General features: G+C 36.2%; 2 protein-coding genes across 5 annotated transcripts in view; one reads left to right on the top strand and one right to left on the bottom strand.

Annotated features, from left to right (window-relative positions):
- LOC136828370 (hematopoietic prostaglandin D synthase-like) overlaps positions 1-17,523 on the top strand; it is a 403,954-nt gene that overhangs the window by 168,246 nt on the left and 218,185 nt on the right. The window lies entirely within an intron of this gene.
- LOC136827808 (P30 adhesin-like) overlaps positions 16,447-17,523 on the bottom strand; it is a 33,576-nt gene continuing 32,499 nt past the window's right edge. The window contains exon 2 of the mRNA XM_067085266.1: positions 16,447-16,947. Coding sequence (XP_066941367.1) covers positions 16,447-16,947 — 501 coding nt within the window. The remainder of the gene's footprint in view (positions 16,948-17,523) is intronic.

Below are 17,523 nucleotides of genomic sequence, written 5' to 3'. Positions count from 1 at the left end.
CCTTCGAAGTTCCTGTTAGATTCATTATGTAATACTATTCTCCTTGCATTTTAATATATTTTTATCTATTTGTTAATTTATTGGTTTCTTTTTAATAAGTGGGATCCCTTCTTTCTGTATTTTCCTTTACCTCCTCTAACTTCTTTCTAATGAACACCATGTTCTTTGGAAGCTTGAATTTCAAGTCAGTAGCCCCTGTGGGCTTATTCCATATGAACAGGCTTCATTTGAATAATAATAATAATAATAATAATAATAATAATAATAATAATAATAATAATAATAATAATAATAATAATAATAATAAAAGTATGTCTGTTTATTTGTATGATTAAATGAAAACGTGTTAGGGAATTTTTTTTAATGATATTTTGACCAAAGGTGTGCTTCCTGACTGGCATCATATGAATAGATTTGTTGAGTGACACGAATGTAGTTTTTGGGAACAATGGAACTTCATCAATGTGAATTGTTCACCTTGTCAGAGGTTCCCGGTCGCCTTACTTGTGGCTATATATACATTTAATTGAAGTTGCAGTTGTTGCATTTGTTGGGAGTTGCAGTTGTTACATTTGTCAGAAGTTGTTACATTTGTCAGAAGTTGCAGTTGTTACACTTGTGACATGAGACAGAAGTTGCAGTTGTTACACTTGTGCATTAGACAGAAGTTGCTGTTGTTTCATTTGTCAGAAGTTGCAGTTTTTACATTTGTCAGAAGTTGCAGTTGTTACATTTGTCAGAAGTTGCAGTTGTTACATTTTGTCAGAAGTTGCAGTTGTTACATTTTGTCAAAAGTTGCAGTTGTTACATTTTGTCAGAAGTTGCAGTTGTTACATTTGTCAAAAATTGTAATTGTTACATTTAACTGAAGTTGCAATTATTACATTTGTCAGAAGTTGCAGTTGTTACATTTAACTGAAGTTGCAGTTGTTACATTTAACTGAAGTTGCAGTTGTTACATTTAACTGAAGTTGCAGTTGTTACATTCAACTGAAGTTGCAGTTGTTACATTTGTCAGCAGTTGCAGTTGTTACATTTATCAGCAGTTGCAGTTGTTACATTTGTCAGAAGTTGCAGTTGTTACATTTGTCAGAAGTTGCAGTTGTTACATTTAAGTGAAGTTGCAGTTGTTACATTTAACTGAAGTTGCAGTTGTTACATTTAACTGAAGTTGCAATGGGTACATTTAACTGAAGTTGCAATTGTTCCATTTAATTGAAGTAGCAATTGTTACATTTAACTGAAGTTGCAATTGTTACATTTGACTGAAGTTATAACTGTTACATTTGACGGAATTTGCAGCTGATACATCCAAGAAAATTATTGTGAACGAAATTCCCAATATCCGCATGAATATTTACTGCTAACTTTTTATCTGATCATCGTTCAGTTTTTGGAAACCCAAAAGTAAAATGAGCCTTCAGTAGGTTATGGTTAGATGTCATTATTGCCTGCCACACATTTACTTAAAAACCACATGAAGTTAGATATTTATATTACCTTGGGACTGAGAATCACTACTTCGTGTTTTCGATCACTGAACTATGATGCTATTTTTTTTTTTTTTTTTTTTTTTTTGCTTTTTTTGTTAAAGAAGGAATTTGATAAATACTACATAACCGACATGTTGTCAGATGTTTGACAAATTTGTGTATGAGGAATAGTGCTAGTAGAAGAATGATCTTGGCAACAAAACTAGTTTTCCAACACGAGTTAAGTTTTACTGTACAATGCTTCTTCATTTATTTCATATTCGGATTCCAGGTTTGCAGTGATAAATGGTGTCAGCTGTATAATCATTCATTTTTAATTTTCTGTAAAAGAAAACTATTGTGCGGGCTGTGTCTGTCCGTCCGCACTTTTTCTGTCCGCCCTCAGATCTTAAAAACTACTGAGGCTTGAGGGCCGCAAATTGATATGTTGATCACCCACACTCCAATCATCAAACATACCAAATTGCAGCCCTCTAGCCTCCTCAGTAGTTTTCATTTTATTTAAGGTTAAAGATAGCCATAATGGTGCGTCTGGCACCGCTATGGACAGGCCACCACCGGTCCGTGGTTAAAGTTTCATGGGTCGCGGTTCATACAGCATTATAGCGAGACCACCGAAAGATAGATCTATTTTCGGTGGCCTTGATTATACACTACAGAAAACTCGATTGCGCCGAAGAAACTTCGGCGCACATTTTATTTGTTCCGTTTGGAATGAAGGTAATGGCAGCGCATTTTTTAATTTTAAATTTTCGAGATTTCATTTATACTTCTAGTTTCCTATTGTTTTTTCTTGATTTTATACGTGCACTGATAATTGCATGGGTGTAATTATGATGTCTGCACATGGGGTAATTATGATGTTTGTATTTTTTTACTAGCATTGTAGTTCCGTGGAAGGGTGGGTCATTGTTCGATACTGAATTCTTTAGCACTGTTGTAAACATATTTCTGTGGGTTTGTCTCTACACATACTCCATATTTCCATTTTATATATACATATATACATATATATATGCGTGTGTGCTCATATATATATATATATATATATATATATATATATATATATATATATATATATATATATATATATATATATATTTGCATATATATGGATGTACTGTACATATGTAATATATATATATATATATATATATATATATATATATATATATATATATATATATATATATATATATATATAAATATATTAAATGTATATATATATATATATACTATATAAATATATTAAATGTATGTGTTTGTGTGTGTGTGTGTTTGAGAGAGAGAGAGAGAGAGAGAGAGAGAGAGTCAAATCCGGAACATTTCTCCTCTTAGCCAGTTGCCGTGTTAAATCAATAAGTGGTCGATAGCACTAGAATAAAGTGTCGTTTTTTCATCCACTTTTCTCTTTCTCTCATTTAAGCTCCGGACGCCTCCAACTTTTTAGTGGAAGGAAAACAGAGCCAAAAATGTCTCATTTGTGCAGCCGTTGACTTAATGGCCGGTTTCGATTAAACGCTGCACGATGCGGAAATAGGAACAGGAAGGTTTGTGCGCTGTGTTTGCCAGGTAATTCTGCAAAAGAGGAGATTTTTATTTTTTTGTTTTTGGTTTTATTTTTGTGAAACCCAGACAGAGATAGAAAGAGAGAGTGGAGGATTTTTGGGTTCTATGATTCTTATGCTAGCCACTCAGAGAGAGAGAGAGAGAGAGAGAGAGAGGCAATTGTTTGTTGGGCTTGTTCGAGCCTCAGCGTGTCATTACTGACGGTAACACCGGGATCCATTAACGATTTATGGAGCTTTATATGGCAACATTGTTTCGCCCACAGACATACAAACACACACACTGTGTTATATATATATATATATATATATATATATATATATATATATATATATATAGATTTTATGATATATAATATATATAATATATAATATATATACATTATTTGTATGTATGTATGTATGTCTGCCTTTATAACATACATACACACACACACTTTCAAAACTCCTCGTTTATTGCATGACCCAGTGCTTTCCCCTGCAATCATCTGATGCATATCGCACCACAGTGTGCAAATGATTCCTGTGTTAAGATAGCAAAAGTTAAACATCCTCGACGTTGACTCTGATTCCATCTCGAGTGCCCAAGACGTGGCACCGTCAACGGCTTTAGATCCCTCGAGTCCTTTCTCAGGAGCCCTTGGAAATTCAGGCCGAATTGAGCCCTGCTTCCTCTTACTACTACGTGTGTGTGTGAGTGTGCTGTTTTTTGAAACTTAATCGGTTTTTTTATTTAACGCATTACAGTTATTTTGTTAGTTCAGCAGCATTGTTTGGTTCATTAGAATGTTTGCTTCATATTTGAATAATAAAGAGTAAGTTGTAATTTGGGTTTCATAGGTTTTAATGGGTTTGTTTAAAATATGAATGTGATAAATTTGTTTAAAACTTACATGTAGTTTCATAAATCTTGTATGAGGTCTGATTTACCGAGGATAATTTCAGCGTATGTTTTAATTTCCGTTCCATAGCTCTGAAGTGAATTGTTGATAATAAATTACGAGTAGTAATTGATTTTGTTTCAGAGTTCTAACCAATTTCATTGATAACAGATTGAGATTACCTTGCATTTTGAATCAACAGCTCTCACCTGATTCATGTGTAATGAAGGAAAAATATTGCGTCAGTTTCTTGTCACAGGCCCGACCCGATTTGTTGATAATGTGTTGAGGGTATTTTGAAATTGTGGTTTTACAGTTCTTATCTAATTACGCTGATCAAAATACCATGTATAATTCACTTCACTGACTGTTGGATTGGTCTTTCACACTGTAGCTCCACCAATCTAAGTATCTTTACGTTGGCCTTGTTAATGCCTTACAAGTGAACTAATGATTCAATGCTTGTGAAGGCAAGAAATAAGGATCCTTGAACTTAAGTGGCTGTTAGAACTATCGTTTACTTTTATTGAAAGATCTTGAATTGTTTCCTCAGTGTATCAGTGAATGTCAGTTTTCACACTTTTTTTTTTAATACCAACAAAAATGTTAATTTTTGGGGGGCAGTGGTATTGCAAACAGATGTTATCAATTTATTTATTACTTTAATATTTACCCTGTCAATGCTAACCCCCGATTGTGAGAAAGTTAAAATTCTCTTCAATTTCAAATGGCCCCAAGCAATTACATTCCAAATTCTTGATGTTTTGTCGACACATCTTTCTGATGGGAACATCTTTAGTAACTCTCAGATAACCATCTGTATAGAGGGTTTATTACCTGCTATTCCCCGCATTCCTCTATAGGAATGTTGAGGACCCACGGTAGCCCTTGTAAAGGATCCCCTTGCATTTAAGGACGTTGGACAATCGCCCAGTTTGTTGAGAAGTGCGGTAACAAAAATTTTGAGATATTGTTATTATTGGAGAAACAAATCCGCAGTTATGTATGGGTACTTGTATTTAAAAATAAATTTCTACGGAGCTTTGGGGAATACGTATACATAACTATGGATTTGTTTCTCCATTTCAAGAGTCATGCTACTACGAGTATTATTATTATTATTATTATTATTATTATTATTATTATTATTATTATTATTATTATTATTATTAGTATTATTATTATTATTACAGAATGGTAGCGGCAATAATGAATTTACATTTCATAATTTACGTACATTTTTATTTGTTCATTTATTAATTTGTTAATTTATCAGTTTTTCTAATAACTGATCTCCTCTTTCTGCGTTTTCCGTTACCTTCTGTTACCTTTTTCTAAAAAGCCATATTTTTGGAAGCTTGAATTTCAAGTCAATGGTCCCTGACTCTAGGCTTGTTCCATAAGAATAGGGTTCATCCTCTGAATAATAATAATAATAATAATAATAATAATAATAATAATAATAATAATAATAATAATAATAATAATAATAATAATAATAATAATATTATTATTATTATTATTATTATTATTATTATTATTTACAATATTATTATTTACAATCTCTCCTCTTAAAATCATTAACAAATACCCAGTTATATGTTCGACTTAAGACTGAAATCCTCTGTTTCAGAGAAACATGGAGAAAGTCCATTTGTCTGCGAGCCATTAATTCCCTTTCATTCAATTAATGCTTAATTGTTTGGGAGGGTGGTTTCAGAAGTTTTTCATTTTTGGGAAATCGTGGGATATTCTTTATTTTCTCCGTGGGCTATTAAGGCTTTTTCTTTTCTCTGTGGGATGTTAAATATTCTTCACATTTTTCTGTGGGACATTAAGAATTCTTCACATTTTTCTGTGGAACATTAAGAATTCTTCACATTTTTCCGTGGGACATTAAGAATTATTCACATTTTTCCGTGGGACATTAAGAATTCATCATATTTTTCTTCACATTTCTCTGTGGGACATTATGAATTCTTCACATTTTTCTGTGGGACATTGAGATTCTTCACATTTTTCTGTGGGACATTAAGAATTCTTCAAATTTTTCTGTAGGACATGAAGAATTCTTTTTTTCTGAGGTCTATTAAGAATTCTCTTTTTCTGTCACTATTAAGAATATTTCTTATCTTTGTGGGTTGTTAAGATTAATTTTTTCTGCTGGTTGATAAGAATTCTTTTCGCTCTGTGGGCTGTTAAGAATTAATCTGTCTTCCTGTGGGCTATTAAGAAGATTCTTTTCTGTGTGGACGGTTAAGAATTATATTTTCTGCAGGCCGTTAAGAATTCTTTTTGTCCGTGGGCTGTTAAGAATTTTTCGTATCTCTGCGGGTTGTTAAGAATTCATCTTCTCTCTGTTGGCTATTAAGAATTCTTATTTTTTCTGTGGGCTGTTAATAATGCTTCTTTTTTCATGTGGCTGGTAAGAATTTCCCTTTTCTCCTCGGGCTATTAAGATTTTTTTTCTCGTCGTTTCTCTCTGTGCTATTAAGAATTCGCCTTTTCTCTGTGGTCTGTTAAGAAGTCTTTTCTCACCAAGGACTATTAAGCATTCTTTTCTTTGTAGGCTATTAAGAAGTCGTCTTTTCTCTGTAAGGGCTATTAAGAAATCAATTTAGCCCGTGAGTGCCATTAAAAGATACCTTTTTATTCCCTAAAGCTGTGATCATCAGCATTTAGTTTTCAACGGCTGTTAACAGAATTTATGTCCTCTTGGTGTGTGGTTTTCTCAGAGCCATTGATTTGGCTCTTTTTGATACCCATCAAGAAAATGCCCTTTTGTCTTATGGGCATAAAAAAATAACCCTAACTTCTTTGAGAGCACTTATCAACAGCAAGAGCGTGATTGTGTTCCGAGGAAGTTGAGAAATGAATTGATTCTCGGAGTCCCATTATCCTAAACTCAATATTTGTGGAGGGTCATTGATATATATCGTATTTTCTCTGAAGGTCCCTATTTATATTGATTTTGTTCTTCGGCAAACGACGAACTTTTTTTATGAAATATTTCTCATGAATTTGTGTTTAAACTGTTAACTGTCCTGTAAGAGCCATCACGGGGTATCCGTTGATCTTTGCAATTAGATATCAATGACCTAAATTGTTGGAAATCCGGTAGGGAACACGTAAATGATTTTGGGGACCAGCGCAGCGGGCTGGCCATGAGAGCAAGAGGCTAATTCGGCATAATGCCAGCTTCACGTCATTAACATAAGCACTGATGAAGTTATATGCTAATAAAGTTGGTTGTTACACGACAGTGATGCTTACTAATATTCCCTTCTTTGTAGAATGAACAAAAAGTTCTATTATACAATTAACCCCCATAATTTCTGAAAGAAGTTTACTGTATTGTGACGTTAATTTAATTGCAACCTCTGCGTCGTTTAATTTTCATTCGCTTAATCGGATTCTCTTGATTTGTTGTGTCCCGAATGACGTCACTGACTTAAAAAAGAACTTTTCTTTTTTATTTAATAAAACCGGAGAAAGGCCTGTTTGAATGATTTAAACCTTAGCATTTCGAGCCTTGGTATTTAGTTTCGTACGTCATTGGAGAAGTCCAGATAAAGGTCAGGACTACTACTGCTACTACTATTACCAATCCGCCTCCTCCTCCTCCTCCTCCTCCTCCTCCTCCTCCTCCTCCTCCTCCTCCTCCTCCTCCTCCTCCTCCTCCTCCTCCTCCTCCTCCTCCTCCCCTCCTCTAATGTCTCCTATTGAAAATAGGTTTAGTTTTTCATATCTTCGCTTCGTCTGTTTTTATGTAACGCTTATAATTGCTCGGTTTGTGAGTTTTGATTTAACGTTCACTGAATGTCCTCATGCAGTTTTTTTTTTTTCTTGCCGGAGACCGATAGAAAATGCTTCATATTTTATGTCACGGGTGTGATTTCAGCTGGTGATATTTCCCTACTTCCATTCATAGTCGGCATTGGGCGTGTCCGCCTTTGGCCACCTACCCTTCCCCCTCCCCTCACCTGGCCTCCCCTCCCTTCTCCCCTCCCATCCCCTTCTCCTCTCCCATCCCCATCCCTGCCCTATCCCTTCCCCCTCCCATCCCCGCTCCACTCCTTCCTCCTTCCCATCCCCTCCAATACCATCCTCCCACCCCCTTCCTCTCCCCTTCCCCTTCCTTTCCTCCCCACTCTCTCCTCCCATCCCCTCCCTTCCCCTCCCCAATACCCTCCCCTCCCCCCAATACCCTCCCCTCCCATCCCCTTCCTCTCCCCTCCCATCCCCTTCCTCTCCCCTCCCCCCTCACTTCCTCTTCCCTCCCCTTCCTTTCCTCCCCACCCCTCTCCTCCCATCCCCTCCCTTCCCCTCCCCTCCAAGACTCTCCCCTCCCATCCCCTTCCTCTCTCCTTCCCCTCCTTTCCTCCCCATCCCCTCTCCTCCCATCCCCTCCCTTCCCCTCCCCTCCCATTCCTGTCTCCTCCACCTCCCCTCCCTTCCCCCCCCTCCCATTCCCGTCTCCTCCACCTCCCCTCCCCTCCCTTTCTTCAACACCCCCTCCTCCCATCCCCTTTTCCTTCACCTCCCTCCCTCACCCTCCCCTCCCTTCCCCTCCCTCCCTCCCCTCCTCAAAATACCCTTTCTTTTGTCAGTAATTTTTCGTAGATTAGATTATCAAATAACCTTTCTTCGTCGATGACCATGCCATTTGCAACACCAGATCACATCCAGGCAAATTTTGGTTCCTCCTCGTCTTAGCAAATGAAACATGAAACCACTCATTAGCATTATCAGTTGACCTCCAGACGGTTCAGAACTTGTATGTTAAGTATCTGATTCGGGCATCGAATTCTAGGTCCCCCCCTCCACCGTTTAAATGTTCCCATTAATCTTCGACTTCGGGGAAAACCTCGAAAAGATTAACTCCTCCATTTAGTAGTTTCTGTAGCAGGATTTGCGTCAGTTTCGGCTGTTTTTGTAGTTGCTGTTATTGTTTAGTGTTGTGCATTACGTGTGTGTGTATTTGTGTAAGTGTGTAGGTTCTTCCACACTACAGTAGAAAGTGTCGTAAGAACGTCAGCAACTCGTCGCTCACATTTCACAAACAGGTTGAATAAAAATCAGCGACTTATTGGTAGTTCTAACCAGTGCTTCATACGATTATCCAGAATGTGCCGGTATTTTTCAGGCCGTTTGTGATGTATATATCCGATAAGTTATCAGTGTGTGTCTATGACATATTTTACTGTAGAGAGACAGAGATAGAGAGAGAGACAGAGACAGAGAAAGCAGAAGCAAGTGGCTTTGTTTATTCCACAACATGAAGACTGAAATATATTTATGAATTGTTTTTATCTGTGATTCCTTGTTAAGATAGGGAGCAGAATGATGAATGAGTATTATGCTTTGTATGTCATTGTAAACGAAAATGGGGAGAAATGAATGAATTATGTGCTGTGTATGTGATTAAGAAAGAGGAAGAAAGAAATAGTTTGTTGTATATGTGACTGTTTGTGAAGAGGGACTGAAAATAGCATGATGTGTATGCGACTGCATGTGAAAAGGAGAGAAAATTTATGAATGGAAGTAAAAAAGGCTGAACTGTTGACAAGAATAATCTTGAAGCAAGATGATCGGGAAGATTGAGAAATGGAAAGCGCCGAGACACCTTTCTTTCTCTCAGATATTCGATAATATCTCCTTACGTTAAAGTTCCCCCCAGTATCCCGGCACCTTAATCAAAATTCCACATTTATGCCGCGGAATCTCTCCTTGTTCCAAATTCCACTAATTTTACTGCCTCGAAATTTCAGCAATTTTTCTTCCTCCAAACTCTCATTTCTCCCGCTCTCAAGTTTTATTCTCCTTCTTTTTCCTCCCTCCTCCCCCTTCCCCTCCCCCTTCCTTTCTTACTTCTACTGTTGCTCTTTAATTAGCATTAAATGTATTCCCTTCCTCACCCAGCCTCTCCTTCGCTCTGCTGACGGGTCAGATTCAATTCATTTCCTCTTCGTTCTCTCGCGGCAAGAAAAATTATTGGAACTTTCTCCGTGTGTTTTCATTTTTAAGCGACCATCTTTTATTCCTCGAATTACTTTCTCGTCTTGGCGTTAGCAGAGTGATTTTGCTTCTTTATTGTTTTATTGCTCTTTTGTGAATTTTTTATTTTATTTTATTGTGTAACGTAATTCGCGCTTTTGATTTTAGTGTATAAAAATTTCCTTTGGATGCTGCATTTATTTTTGTATGGGAATAGTTTTGTACATTTATTTGGTAGTTAGGTCTGATGTATTTATTTTATTTTTAGTTTTAGCTCATAATTTTCATACTGTTCCATTTAATATAAAGCCACGTTGTTCTACAAATGTTTATATTTGATTGCTTCGTTACCTTATTTGTTAGTTTATGTGGGGCTTTTTGCATATTTTTGTTTTCCATTTTATCTAACTTCATCAAATTTGGGATTTAATCGGATTCTTATATTCCTCCACTTGAATATAAAATTTTGCCCCAAAAAAAGAAAAAGTCACTCATTTTCATTTCTCCAGCATGGAAAATTATTTTCGTCAGTTCCACTCTTGAGAATTCCATCCATATATCCATCGATGGAAAATCCAGTCTTGGTTCTCTCACTGGAATTCAGTTAATCCTCCTGCCAAAATTCCTGTCATTTATTCCCTCAGTGAAAACTGAACCTTTTTTTACCTTCAGCCCAGATTCCTGTTGTAAGTATTTCAGTGAAAATTCATCCCATTTCCCTTTCTGTAAAGATATTCCTGTCATAACTTTCTGTGATAATTCCACCCATTTTCCTTTCAGTAACAAATTCCTGTCATAGATTCCAGTAAGAATTCCACCCCTTTTCCTTTCAGTAAAAAATTCCTGTCATAAGTTTCAATAAGAATTCTACCCATTTCCCTTTCAGTAATAAATTCCCGTTATAAGTTCCAGTAAGAATTCCACCCCTTTTCCTTTCAGTACAAAATTCCTGTCATAAGATTCAATAAGAATTCTACCCATTTCCCTTTCAGTTAAAAATTCCTGTTATTACTTTCAATGAAAATTCCACCCATTTTTCTCTACAGTCAGGATTCCTGTCATAACTTTTTTGGTGAAAATTCCACCCCTTTCCCCTCAGCCAAAATTACATCCATTCCCCCTACAGCCACAATTCCTGTCGTAACTTTCAGTGAAAATTACACCCAATACCTTCAGTCAAGATTTTACTTCATCCTCCACCAGATTCTTTCATCTCTCCCTGCTTTAATGGCGATTCCCCCCTCCCCCTCCCCCCCTTACATTACCACACTCCTGTCTCTGCCCTCAACCCCCCCACCCTCCCCCCACCTCTTCCCCCACCTCTTCCCCGGTTAACCGTTGCTCCTTAATTACCATTAACTTCATTACCTTCCTCTCGCCTAACCTCTCCTCCGTTCTCCTGACGGGACAAATTCAATTCATTTTCTGTTCATCTTCTCGGGCAAAAAAAAAAAAAAAAAAAAAAGATAGTGGAACCTCTTGCGTATTGTTTGATTTATTTTTTTTGAGCGAAATATTTTTTTTTTACTGATTCTTGGATGATTTATTGCTGTGCGGATTTCGATTACTGATTGATTTTATTGGGTCGTTGATAAATTTATTAATTTCGTTGCGTCGTGTTTTTTTTTATCCAGTTTTATTAAAATGTGTCGTTGTATTTCTGCGCGAGTTTTGTTGATGTATTTTGTGATGTTATTTCGTTCTTTTTTTTTCCACCTCTGATAGATACATATTTACTATATTTCACTCGGTATTGTTTAGGAATATTCTGATTATGAAGATCTGGAATTAGGTAATTTTCACATTTTAGACGAGCCTTTTTTTCAAGTTCTTGATCAGTTTGGGTTATCCTTTCATCGTATGTAATTGCCATTCTTAACACTGGCTGTATATATATATATATATATATATATATATATATATATATATATATATATATATATATATATATATATATATATATATATATATATATATACTATTTATCACATCATATATATATATATATATATAAAGATAGTCTAGAATAATATATCAATTACTTATAAGTAATATATATATATATATATATATATACCGAAGGGAATTTTTTAGGTGATAATAAGTCCATAAAAATAACATATATAAAATAATATTACTCCGAGGTAGAGTGAATTGATATTAAAGGACGTTTGTAGTGATTATATATATATATATATATATATATATATATATATATATATATATATATATATATATATATATATAGATATAGATATGTATATATATATACATAATGTAAGTGTATATATATATATATATATATATATATATATATATATATATATATATATATATATATATATATATATATATATATAGTGTCTATATATATTCATGTTTGCGCAGGCGCATACAAGCGTTGTCGCACAATCGCAAAGTCGAATTTCATGGGGGCTCCTGCATGCATCTTTAGTAGCAATGTTTTTGCCCTTATTAATTTTTTCGACGGTCTCATTATTGAAAATACTCCCCGTGGACATTAGCTGCGAGAATTCATAACTGGTATTGGTAGCAATAACCGGCGTAATTGACTTTTTCTTTTTTGCTTTCGTTTTTGCGCTGCCGGAAACTGTTAATGCGTTGCTTTTTATAAAGACTGCATACAGAAAGGCTTGTAATTTACGAGGCATTGGGTGTAGTGTAGATATTATTTTGTTTTTTTGAAAGTGTGCCTTGTAATATATATACACGTACACACACAGATATACACATATATTTGTATATATATATATATATATATATATATATATATATATACATACATACATACATACGTGTATACATGATATGAAATTTTTACGTAGTATACAGTATGTAGCGCAAGTAGATTGGATTGGAATGGTGAGAAATATGGACATTAGAAGAAAATAGTCCCCATACATAGGTTAGCATAGATGGAAGGATGGATCATTATTTTGTGAGGTGGCTCGGTCATGTGGAAAGATTGTGGGATATGTTAATGAAAAGACTGTTCGATTAAGATTTACTAAGGGAATGGGATAGAAAGAGGAGAGGAAGACAGAGGTGGCTGGATAGATGGTTTGGAAGAGGTATAGGAAAGGAAGGACCTCAGTATCCATGAAATAAGAATGGATGAGAAATAGGAGTCAATGGCGCAGCAAGCAAGGGGTTTTGATGTGGTACTGATGGGCCTTCTGTGAAGGTGTATAAAGAAGGCAGTTTTGTGAAAGTTCCATATGCATGGATTTCGTTTAGGGATCAGTGTTGTTTCATTTTTCTGTGTGTGTGTGTATATATATATATATATATATATATATATATATATATATATATATATATATATATATATATATATATATATATATATATATATATATATATATATATATATATATATATATATATATATATATATATATATATATATATATATCTTGGGTGTCCATACAGTCTTTTTACAATTTACAAAAAAATACTATAAAAGAAAATAAACAGACAAATATGTGGAAATTATCACAAAAATGAGTAGATATTGAAGTCTTTTTTTTTTTTGCCTCATTTAATACACCTCTATATGGGCACCATTTGTTGCAAGACGATACACGATTTCAATGTTCACTGTAGCATAGCCTCATCAGTGGTGGCAATGGCATCAGTGATCGTTTGCTTGAGATTAGTGATGTCCCATATCTTTGTTCGATACACGATATCTTTAACATAAACCCATAGAAAGAAGTTCAGGGTAGTGATATCTGGTGAACGAGGTGGCCAGGGAATTGGGCCATCCCTTCCAATCCACCGGTCTTGAAATGTTTGATTTAGGAACCCATGAACATGCAGTCCCCAGTGTGGTGGTGCACCATCTTGCTGGAAAACGATGGTTGGTTGAAGGTCATCTAGTTGTGTGTCACATATTCAGTCAAGGTCAAGATCTGCAGTAATTGATGTCTTGAAGAAAAATGGACCAATTATTCGACTGCACATGATCCCACACCACACATTCACATTTGGACTATTTCCCTGAAGTTCCCTAGTCACTTGGGGATGTTCTGTTCCCCAGATTCTCACAATGTGTGTTCAGTTTACCTGAAACACGAAAGGTTGCCTCACCACTAAAACAAAAACTCGGTTGAGGAACGTTTCATCCTCAGAAATTCATCCCAGCATATTAACTGGAAACTCTTTTTATCTTTGGTTATCATTTGGCTCTGAAGTTCTTGTGTAGGACTTTGTGCACTGTTGAACTTGGTAGCAGTAAGTGTCTGGCAGCAGTACAGGTGGACTTAGTAAGAGAACGATCAAAGGCTTGTCTTACACGATCGATGTTTTTCTCAGATGTTCTTGGTCTTCCTCTCCTCCCTTTATCCAACACTGTCCCTGTCTCCATAAATTTCTTGTGCCATGCACGAATTGACGGACATGAGGGTGGATCTCTTCCATACTTAGTTCTGTAGTTTCATTGGTCTGCATATCCGGTTTTGTTTCAATAAACCATGACACATTGTGCCTTTTCTTCAGGAGCAGCCATTTTTTAGGGGTTCATTTAACAGTACCTCTTTCATCAACAGGGTACCTGAAATACACAAATGCAATGTGAAAAATTTTGATAACTGCTGAGTACATAGAACAAATCTAATTAAGATATCTCATCAGTGGCTTTTGTAAAATATTTTTTAATTTATAAAGAGACTTTATGGACACATATATATATATATATATATATATATATATATATATATATATATATATATATATATATATATATATATATATACAGTATATATGGTTTTGATTTTTGTGACCAATTATTTGTTTCCTCTTAGAGGGGGTAGCGCCAGGTGTCACCTTTTCGGTTTTCATCAAGTGTTTATGGGGTGAGGTTGCTAGCCCCACTCCCTAGCCCGTAGATGTTTAGAGGCCTTCTGTGCCGACAACGTTGCGGAGCTCCACTGATCTGTCTCTTCGGTTGTGTTTTTCAAGCCATCCCGAGATATGAAAAATATGCCAGACTCTAGCTTTCAGTAATAATCGTCAGCAACTTTTACGATAAGTAGAGTTTTGCAAGCGACATAAAAAAACTCAGCAATAGAACTGAATATTTGCTTGTATTCAATATGTTTCCTCTTTAGCCGACTGAATATAGTTGTGGGCAGCTGGTTACTCGAAGAATGTGTTTTATGCTCAAGGCCTTCCACCAGTCCCCATTATGGGCGAGGGATTATTCCACCTCAGTAAATGCTGGAAGGAGACTGCAGGTGAGAAGCTTGCAACTTCACATCCTTTAAAAATATAATGTATAGAAATTGAGGAAGACCTCGTTTAAGAGAATAAGGCCTCTGATTTTAGTGTCATATATCTCTTGATTTATTTGAACTGTGAAACGAATGAGGAAAACGCCTTTCTCTCTCTCTCTCTCTCTCTCTCTCTCTCTCTCTCTCTCTCTCTCTCTCTCTCTCTTTATTAAATATCTTAAGGTCCTCATACTTCTGAAGACTGATAAAGATGCAAGACTAAGCACTTACACTTATATCTGGATTTCTTCGTGAGCAGGCGACTTTGCACTGGGCCGTTAAACATTTTACCAATTTAGAATATTATCAAATTATACGTCGAGGGAGGAATAAATTCTCTTTTGTGCTGGCCTGGCCATCCATTTCATAAAGGGGTAGAATGTAATTATAAAGCGAGTTAATGGTTATGCGAGGTAATGAATATGACGCGGTTAATTACAACCCTTATGTATATCATTATTCTTGAGAGCGGCATTTTATAGCCTTTGCCGCCGTGTGAGGTGCCGGAGATTATGGGTTTTTCGCCGAAGCTTTATCACTCCCCATATTATTATGTCCTTGGTGTGGAGTGACTCCTCGATGTGGAGTAACTCCTTGATGTGGAGTGACTCCTTGATTTAGAGTGACTCATTGATGTAGATTTACTCCTTCATGCAGTGTATGGTGTGATTCCTTGATGAGGAGTTACTCCTTGAAGTTTGGAGTGACTTCTTGATGTTAAGTTACTTCTTGATGTGGAATGACTCGTTGATGAAGACTTCTTGATGTTAACTTATTCCTTGATGTGGAATGACTCGTTGATGTGATGTTACTCCTTGATGTGGAGTTACTCCTTGATGTGGAATTATTCCTTGATGTGGAGTGACTCCTTGATGTGGAGTGACTCCTTGATGTGGAGTGACCCCTTGATGTGATGTTACTCCCTGACGTGATGTTACTCCCTGATGTGGAGTGACTCCTTGATGTAGAGTGATTTTGATTTGAAATTACTGCTTGATTCGGAGTCACTTTTTAATAAGGTACTCGTTGATGTGGAGTGATTTTGATTTGAAGTTACTCCTTGATTCAAAGTCACTCTTTGACAAGAAGTTACTCCTTGATGTGGAGTGATTTTGATCTGAAGTTACTCCTTGACTCGGAGTGACATTTTGATAAGACGTTACTCCTTGATGTGAAGTTACTCCCTGATGTGGAGTTAATCCTTGATGTGGAGTTACACCTTTTTGTGGAGTAATCTTGATATGATGTTACTCCTTTGGTATGGAGTGATTCCTTGATGTGGAGTAATTCCTTGATGAGGAGTTACTCCTCGAAGTGGAGTGACTCCTTGATATGTACCTTGATGTGGAATTACTCCATGATGTGAAATGACTCCTTGATGAGGAGTTATGCCTTCAAGTGGAATGACTTCTCGATCTGTAGTGACTCCTTGATGTACTTTTACTCCTTCAAGTGGAGTTACTCCTTGACGCAGAGTGACTTCTTGATGAGGATTGACTCCTCGACATGGAGTTACTCCCCGTTGTGGAGTTACTCCTTCATGACGAGTTACTCCTTCAAGTGGAGTGGCCCCTTGATTTGGAGTTACTCCTTCAAGTGAAGTTGCCCCTCGGTGTGGAGGTGATCCTTGATGTGGAGTTACTCCTTCAAGTGAAGTTACCCCTGGATGTGGAGTTGATCCTTGATTTGGAGTTACTTCTTCAAGAGATGACACCTCGGTTCGGAGTGACTCGATTTGGAGTTAATTCTTCAAGTGGAGTGACACCTCGATCGGAGTGACTCCTTGATTTGGAGTTACTTCTTCAAGTGAAGTCACCCCTCTATGTGGAGTTGATCCTTGATGTGGAGTTACTCCTTCAAGTGGAGTTACTCTTCGATGTTCAGGTACTCCTTGACGTGGGTTCTGTCATTTCTTCTTCCACCACTCAAAATTAACAGACCATGTCAAGCAAAGCCATTTTGTTAGAGTGATAAGTGTGACCAGTGCCATAGTTTTTTGTAAATTGCTTTGGCGTTTATTTGTAAATTCTTATTGATGTGTTGGTTCTCCCTTATTGAATTTTGCTTTATTCCTGTTTTACAAATGACTTTTTTTTATGAAAATAAAAAATAAATATTTAGGTTTCTTTAGTGCAAGGGGAAATATTGGCCATATTCATCATCAGTTTCGAGAAATTCAGTTAATTATAAAACAGTCCACAAATATAAGGATATTTATAAGAAATTAATAAATAACTGACTGTCGCCATAGATGAGGCTATGCTATAGTGAAACTATAGGCGACAGTTAG

This window comes from Macrobrachium rosenbergii, chromosome 42 (genome assembly GCF_040412425.1).
Source record: "Macrobrachium rosenbergii isolate ZJJX-2024 chromosome 42, ASM4041242v1, whole genome shotgun sequence".
Classification (NCBI taxonomy): domain Eukaryota; kingdom Metazoa; phylum Arthropoda; class Malacostraca; order Decapoda; family Palaemonidae; genus Macrobrachium; species Macrobrachium rosenbergii.
This window is presented reverse-complemented; position numbering and strand designations above follow the sequence as displayed.